The 7,998-nt window shown below is 58.0% G+C and overlaps 2 protein-coding genes across 2 annotated transcripts; both read left to right on the top strand.

Moving 5' to 3' along the window:
- LOC308044707 (uncharacterized protein) lies at positions 1-3,442 on the top strand. The gene is made up of 8 exons (XM_080351573.1): positions 1-109; positions 480-678; positions 784-1,043; positions 1,207-1,251; positions 1,969-2,131; positions 2,238-2,491; positions 2,655-2,696; positions 3,032-3,442. Exons 1-7 carry the CDS (start codon positions 56-58, stop codon positions 2,664-2,666), a joined length of 987 nt encoding a protein of 328 aa, XP_080207699.1. The 5' UTR covers positions 1-55; the 3' UTR covers positions 2,667-2,696; positions 3,032-3,442.
- A 184-nt stretch (positions 3,443-3,626) lies between these two features.
- On the top strand, positions 3,627-6,043 carry LOC308044735 (uncharacterized protein; the record flags this gene model as incomplete). Its single annotated transcript, XM_080351603.1, has 5 exons — positions 3,627-3,682; positions 4,720-4,894; positions 5,265-5,463; positions 5,561-5,790; positions 5,954-6,043. 5 exons carry the CDS (start codon positions 3,627-3,629, stop codon positions 6,041-6,043), a joined length of 750 nt encoding a protein of 249 aa, XP_080207729.1.
- Between the last annotated feature and the right edge of the window lie 1,955 nt (positions 6,044-7,998).

Genomic DNA, 7,998 nt, shown 5'->3' with positions numbered 1-7,998 from the left:
CTGGCGGAGCGAGCAGCCCAGCTCTGTCACCAGCACCGTCCCAGAGAAAACAGTGATGAAATTCTTCGCTCACATGTTTGCTGGTTCCAGAGTTCCAGCAAGTATCGCGGTAAGCGCGCTCCCGGCTCCCCCACCCATTGCACGCAGCTGCCTGGACGGTGGTCGGAGCAGGACAGGGAGGGGAAGATGCACAGGGCTTGTCCCGGGACGGCTCCAGCTCGGAGCCGTTGGGAAGGACGGGTGACTCTTGCCCTGGCCCTTGTGCCTGGCAGGATCCATCCCGGGCAGGGTGTGATGGCAGCTGGGACCCTGCCCTGGCGCACGGGCAGGACGGCACGAGCACGGCGCTGACACCCCTTTTCTGTTCCTCTCAGAGCTTGGCCCAACCTCTGCTGGCAGAGTGGGGGTGTGGGGCTGCTGGGGTGTGATGGGGCTTGTTCTGCCACCTCCTCACCTCCCCTCCCTGGTGCTGTTGGCAGAGGGAGTATACGTCCATCAAGTTTCTGTGGTCAAAGAGTCTCCCTGGGCACGAGGACATCTTTGAGGAGGTGTCAGAGAGTGAGCTGCAGCCTGGGGACATCCTGCTCTTCCCCATAATGAGCAGCTCTATATTGTGCAGCAAAGTCTTTCAACATGCAGCTGTCTATTGCGGGTCTGGAGAGGTCATACACTTCCTGGGTAAGTGCCCGACCCCCTGGTCCCGTTTGGTTGTGGTTGTGGTCAAAGTGTGGCCAGTGGCTGCGGAAGCTGTGCCAGCGTGATGGGTGGCTCTTGTTTTTCCAGTCGGCAGCGATAAAAGCTTATTGGGTCAGATCAGCGGTTCCACATATGAGGGTATGATTGTCAAGTCAGGCTTCATAGCCGAGAAAAACAAAAGAAGGCAATGCGAGATTTACCGGAAAAAAGGTGGGGTAAATCTCAATGAACTAAATAATGAAATCCAGAAAGCGATGAACAGCGAAGCCAAGTATTCCCTCTATAAAAACAACTGCATCCACTTCGCCCTCTCCCTCCTGGGCCTGGAGAAGTTCTACTCAGAACTGGTGAGCACAGAGCTGGTGTCACGGCCGCGGTGGGACGGCTCCTGCACCCACCCCCAGCCCTGCGTTTGCATCCTGACCTGATTCCCCCTGGGGTGCCCATGGGCGGTGGGGACAGCGGTGGGGACAGCGGAGCCCCCTGCACATGGACAGCTTTCTCTTGCAGGTGCAAATCCAAGATGAAGGTGACAGCAGCCGTGGTGGTTTGGCTGTGAGTGTCCCCATGTCAGCCCCCCTGGCAGGGGTTGGGGTCCCTGGGAGGGCTGTGGGGACTAAAGGAGGGCTGAGTCTTGAGGAGGATTGGGGTCCCCCAAGAGGGACGGGTTCTCCTGGAAAGATCTCACAGGCCTAGAAGGACTTTGAGGTCCCCAGAAGGGCTTTGGGGTCCTTGGAGCAGACAGGTATCTCTAGGAGACTTGGGATGTGTGGGTGGGATTCAGAGTCTCAGGGGAGTCTTTGGGGTCCCCAGGAGGGCTGAGGTGCCCAGACACACAACTGGGATCTCAAGGAGGGCTGTGGGTACACCAGCGAGGTCTGAGACCCAGGCAGGACTGGGATCCCCAGGAGGGCTGCCCAGTCCCCAGGAGGGAGTGGTGCCCAGATGGGATGGGGTTCCCAGGGGGCTGGGTGCCCCGAGGGGACTGTGAGATCCCTGGGAGGTCTGTGGGTACCTGAAGAAGGGCTGGGTCTCTGGGTGGCCTGCAGGGTCACCAGGACTAAGCATGGTAAGTATGGTCCGATCTGCACACCCCATTGCACACATCTCTCCTTGCAGCTATGGGCCAACACTGTAAGTAGGAGCTTGGTGAGACCTGCGGTGGCATTTTGGGGATCTGGGGGGCATTGGGGGCGATGGAGCTGGTTCTGCTGCCTTCTCACCTTCCCCCCCTGGTGTGGTTAACAAACAACCATGTTTCTGCTGTTCAAGAAAAACCACATATGTGGGGAGATTTTCGAGAAGGTGTTGGAGAGAAATTTGCAGCCTGGGGACATCGTGTCCTTCCCCTTGGAGAGCAGCTCTGAAAAGCACAGCAATGTCTTCAAACATGCAGCTGTCTACTGCGAGTCTGGAGAGGTCATAAAATTCCAGGGTAAGTGCCAGACCCCCTGGTCCCGTTTGGGTTGTGATTGTGGCCAAAATGTTGCCAGCAGTTGCGGTGGCCGGGACAGAGCGATGGGCGGATCTTGCTTTTCCAGGCTCAGGCACCCAGAGCACATGGGATCTGATCAGCAGTAAGAAGTTTCAGGGTGAGATTGTCAAGTCAGGCTTCCACGCCCTGAAAAATGAGAAACCCAACTGTGAGATTTACCGGACAAAAAGTGGGGTCAATCTCAAGGACCTCCGTAGTGTACTCGAGAAAGAGATGAACAACGTAGCCGAGTATTCCCGCTATAAAATCGACTGCATCCACTTCGTCCTCTCCCTCCTGGAGAAGTTCTACTCAGAACTGGTGAGCATGGAGCTGGTGTCACGGCCGCGGTGGGACGGCTCCTGCACCCACCCCCAGCCCTGCGTTTGCATCCTGACCTGATTCCCCCTGGGGTGCCCATGGGCGGTGGGGACAGCGGTGGGGACAGCGGAGCCCCCTGCACATGGACAGCTTTCTCTTGCAGGTGCAAATCTAAGATGAAGGTGACAGCAGCAGCGGTGGGGCTGTGAGTATCCTCATGTCAGCCCCCCTGGCAGGGTTTGGGGTCCCTTAGAGGAATGTGGGGTTCAAGGGAGGGCTGAGTCATCAGGAGAATTGGGTCCCCAGTGAGATATGGGATCCTGTGGGATGACACTGTGGTCCTGGGAGGGCTTTGGGGCTCCTCAGCAGGGCTGAGGGGCCTCTCAGAGTTTTGGGACTCTGGGAGGACTGTGGGGTCCCTCAGAGGGTTTTGGGGTTCCCAGCAGGGCTGGGCTCCAGCTGCCAGCGCTGACAGGGGACCCATCTGCACGGGCTGGGAAGGGCAGGGCAGGGGCTCAGGGGACCGTCCCCCCTTTCCAGGCCATCTCAAGCCCCACCCAGCCTGGCGGGGCAGGGGAGCAGCCACACGGCGTGAGGGGTGGCAGCCCCATGTCCCCCGAGGACGATCCTGCTGACCCACAGAGGAGCCCCAGCATCGCCCCGCGCACCCCAACAACTCGTCCAGGGAAGGAGCTTTTCTTTGGGAGGGTGGGAGACGTTGCTTTCTGCTTCCTGGAGCTTAATTGTCATGTGTTAATCTCATGCTTTATTATACTTTGCTACCTGAAACGAGCCTGATTTTACCTACAGCCTCAGTCCTGCCTGATGGGCTGAGAGAGCTGCCTGGCTGCCACCAGCCTCTGGGGCTTCTTAGCTGCCCAGGTTAATACTGAGTGAAACACCGGCCAATATCAGTATCACCAGTGAAGAACAGTAATAACAGCAACAATCAGCAGCTATATAATAAAATAAATAATGCTATAGAAAATATAACATTTGGTGACCGTTTGGTGGGAATGGTGGATGGCTGCAATGCCACGAGTATGCCCTGTGTATAGGGACAAGACACAGAGCCCTTCCTGAGATGGAAAAATGCCACCACTGTCCCATTTTTTTAAGGGACATCCACAACTCCATGTCCCCAGCTCACTGGGCATCAGGATTTCTCTTTGCAGATGACATCCTCACCAGGTAATGGGGCAACTTGCCGGAGAGCACCCAGACCCTGGAGATCCCCATATCTTTTGTGACACCCGTCACCCATGGACTCTGTGGATGGGACCGGCCCGGTTCTGAATGTGGGGGTCAGGGGGATGGGGGTCTTTGGGGGCTGCATGGACTCAGTGCTGATGGAGGGAGTTTGGTGCTCAGCACCTGGAGGAGATGACCCCTTCTCCAAGGGTTTCCCCATCCATGGAGACCCAAGCTGTGCCCAAGCCACCAGGAACAGGGGATGAACAGAGGGGTCAGTGATGCTGCTGCTGTCCCACAGCACCAGTGACCCTGAGACACTGATGGGTTCCCATGCAGTGACAGGGAGACCATCCACCTGGAAGGTGAGCCCCAGCAGGTGGTCACAGCATGAGGACGTCCCTGTGCAAGAGACACGGGGCACAGTGTCCCCTCTGCCCCACAGGCAGCTCAGGGACGTCCCATCGGGGATCATGGAGAAGCACAGCAAGAGCCACCTCCTGTAGATGTTGGATCCGGCCAAGGTGCTGCAAGGGTGACAATGTGGGTGTGGGACACACAGGGATGGAAGATCCTTAACCTGAGGATCGGTGTAGTGATGGCGCCTCTGGCATCGCTCTTGCGTGGCAATGGATGGTTTGCATGGGGAGGCTGTGCCAACCCTGTGGAACTTTTGTTGCTTTCACTTTCACTTTCGGGTTCCCAGCAGCTCCTTTCCCCGCAGCCGCCGCTGAGCGACGTCCCAGCCCTGGTGCAGCCACCCCCTCCTGCCCCCCCGCAGCAGCAGCTGCTCTTCGCTCCCCGGGGCCTCTTGCAGGACACGCACTTTTGCACATGTCCTGCAGCTCCTCGCACTCCACAGCCTTTCCAGGGTCTCCTGACCCACCTCCCTCCCTCTGTTCCCAAACTTAACATTTCCAGTGGAATTAGCAAATTAATTGCAACTTTAACAAGTGGAAAAGCCCATGTAGAACTTAGCTGGACCTATTTCTGTTTGGTGTTTGGATTTCAGCCTTTCTCCGCCTCCTGTGTATCAGGAAAGATGTGAGGTCAGGTTTCGTCCCTGCTGCTGATCCACCCATCCCCTGCATTTCCCTCAGCCCTTGGAGGAGCGAGCAGCCCGGCTCTGTCACCAGCACCGTCCCAGAGAAAACAATGATGAATTTCTTCACTCGCACATTTACTGGTTCCAGAGTTCCAGAAAGTATCGCGGTAAGCGCGCTCCCGGCTCCCCCACCCATTGCACGCAGCTGCCTGGACGGTGGTCGGAGCAGGACAGGGAGGGGAAGATGCACAGGGCTTGTCCCGGGACGGCTCCAGCTCGGAGCCATTGGGAAGGACGGGTGACTCTTGCCCTGGCCCTTGTGCCTGGCAGGATCCATCCCGGGCAGGGTGTGATGGCAGCTGGGACCCTGCCCTGGCGCACGGGCAGGACGGCACGAGCACGGCGCTGACACCCCTTTTCTGTTCCTCTCAGAGCTTGGCCCAACCTCTGCTGGCAGAGTGGGGGTGTGGGGCTGCTGGGGTGTGATGGGGCTTGTTCTGCCACCTCCTCACCTCCCCTCCCTGGTGCTGTTGGCAGAGGGAGTATACGTCCATCAAGTTTCTGTGGTCAAAGAGCCTCCCTGGGCACGAGGACATCTTTGAGGAGGTGTCAGAGAGTGAGCTGCAGCCTGGGGACATCTTGCTCTTCCCTGAGAGCAATGCTAACTTCATCAGCAGGGCCCTCTTCAAACATGCAGCCGTCTACTGCGGGGATGGAGAGGTCATTCACTTCCAGAGTAAGCGCCCGAGCCCCTGCTCCCGTTCGGCCCGTGGTGTTGGCCAACGTGGCTGCGGTGGCTGGGTGAGGGTGATACGCGGCTCTTGCTTTTCCAGGCACAGGCAGGGGACACAGTGGTCTGATCAGCAAACAAGGCTTTGAGGCCCTGAAAAAGGAGAGGGGGGAATGCCACATTTACCGGAAAAAAGGTGGGGTGGATCTCAATGACTTGCGGAGTAAAGTCAGGATAGCGATGGACAGCGAAGCTGAGTATTCTCTCCGCACAAACAACTGCATCCACTTCGCCCTCTCCCTCCTGGGCCTGGAGGAGTTCTCCTCACAACTGGTGAGCACGGAGCTGGTGTCACGGCCGCGGTGGGACGGCTCCTGCACCCACCCCCAGCCCTGCGTTTGCATCCTGACCTGATTCCCCCTGGGGTGCCCATGGGCGGTGGGGACAGCGGTGGGTACAGCGGAGCCCCCTGCACATGGACAGCTTTCTCTTGCAGGTGCAAATCCAAGATGAAGGTGACAGCTGCTCCACTGGGGCTGTGAGTATCCCCACGTCAGTTCTCCGAGGAAAGGCTGTGGGCTGGTAGAGCTTTGGGGTATCCAGGAGGGATTTGGCTTCCTCATGGGGCCCAAGTCACCAGGGTCCCACAGAGGAATGAGCATCAGGATCCCCAGGAGGGCTTTGGGGTCCTCAGAAGGGCTTTGTGGTCCCCAGAGCACACAGGAATCTCCAGGCAAGCGGGGGCCTGTGGGGAGGGATTCAGGATCTCCAAGGAGGTTTTGGGGTCCCCAGGAGGGCTGGGGTGCCCGCACACAACTGGGGTCTCCTGGAGGGCTGTTAGTGCCCCAGGGAGGTCTGAGACCCAGGCAAGACCAGGATTCCCAGAAGGGCTGTGATGTCAGATGGGATGGGGTTCCCAGGGGGCTGGGTGCCCCAGCGGGGCTATGCAGTCACTGGGAGGGCTGGGGCCTTTGGGAGGGATGTGGGCTTCCCAGCATGTCTGTGATGTCCCTCACAGGGCTTTGGGGTCCCAGCAGGGCTGTGGGGTCCCCAGCAGGGCCGGGCTCCAGCTGCCAGTGCTTCCAGGGGACCCATCTGCACGGGCTGGGAAGGGCAGGGGCTCAGGGGACAGTCCCCCCTTTCCAGGACACTTGTAGCCCACCCCCTCCAGAGGAGCAGAGGAGCAGCCACACGGTGTGAGGGGTGGCAGCCCCGTGTCCCCCGAGGACGATCTCCCCGACCCACAGAGGAGCCCCAGCATCGCCCCGCGCACCCCAACAACTTGCCCAGGGAAGGAGCTTTTCTTTGGAGGGGTGGGGGACGTTGCTTTCTGCTTCCTGGAGCTTAATTGCCATGCACTAATCAGATGTTTTCTTGAACTTTGCTACCTGAAACGAGCCTGATTTTACCTACAGCCTCAGTCCTGCCTGATGGGCTGAGAGAGCTGCCCGGCCGCCACCAGCCTCTGGGGCTTCTTAGCTGCCCAGGTTAATAATAACTGACACACCGGCCAATACTAGTAATTGCCAGTGAAGAACAATAATAATAACAACAACAATAATCATACCTATAATACAATAAAAAATATACAATACATAACCAGAGATGAGACGTGATAATATAATTGCAGCAGGTTGGCCTTGTGTGGCTGGCAGGACCCCACGCAGCCCCTCTGTCACTCTCCCTCCACAACTGGATAGAGGGACAACAATTCAACGAAAGGCTCGTGGGTCCAGCCCGGCACAGGGACATCACCCAGCAAGTGCTCCATGGGCAGAACAGGCTCGACTGTGCTGGTGTGGCCTCACCTGGAGCATTCACCGTGTGCAGGTCTGGGCACCACAGGATTAAAATGAGATAAAGCAACTGCAGAGTGTCCAGAAGAGCCTATGAAGTTAGTCAAGGATTTGGAGGGGAAGCCGTATGAGGAGCAGCTGAAGTCCCTGGGTTTGTTCAGCTGGAGCAGAGCAGACTGAGGGCAGAGCTCATGGGCTGCAGGTTCAGCAGGAGCAGGAGGGGCAGGGTGAGCTCTGCTCTGGGACAGTGACAGAGCCCAGGCAATGGCAGAAGATGTGCCAGGGGGGTCAGTAGGACATGAGGAAAAGGTTCTTCACCAGAGGTGCTGGACACTGAACAGGCTCCCCAGGGAGGTGTCACGGCCCCAACCTGACAGTGTTCAAGAAGAGACTGGACAACGTCCTCAGACACACGGGGTGACCTGTGGGGTGTCCTGTGCAGGGACAGGAGTTGGACTCTGTGATCCTTGTGGGTCCTTCCAACTCTGGACATTCTATCATTCTATGATCTGGTGAGCACGAGGGTTCCCAGGAGGTGTCCATGTCCCCCAGTGTCACAACGTTCATCTTCTGAGAGTGGCTGCTGGGCCAGCACTTCAAGGTGGGCCCAGTGGGGTGGCCAAGCCCCAGCCCCGTGTTATCCAAAAACGCAGGTCCCTTCCCGGTGTGCAGTGAGCTGATTACACACAGAGAGATGCTGTTTATTACAGAGATTTGCAAGGCTGGATGCTGGAATACCGCCAGC

Source organism: Nesoenas mayeri (assembly GCF_963082525.1).
Source record: "Nesoenas mayeri genome assembly, chromosome: 11".
NCBI classification, from domain to species: Eukaryota; Metazoa; Chordata; class Aves; order Columbiformes; family Columbidae; genus Nesoenas; species Nesoenas mayeri.
Note: the sequence above shows the minus strand (reverse complement) of the source record. Positions and strands in the feature narration are given on the sequence as shown.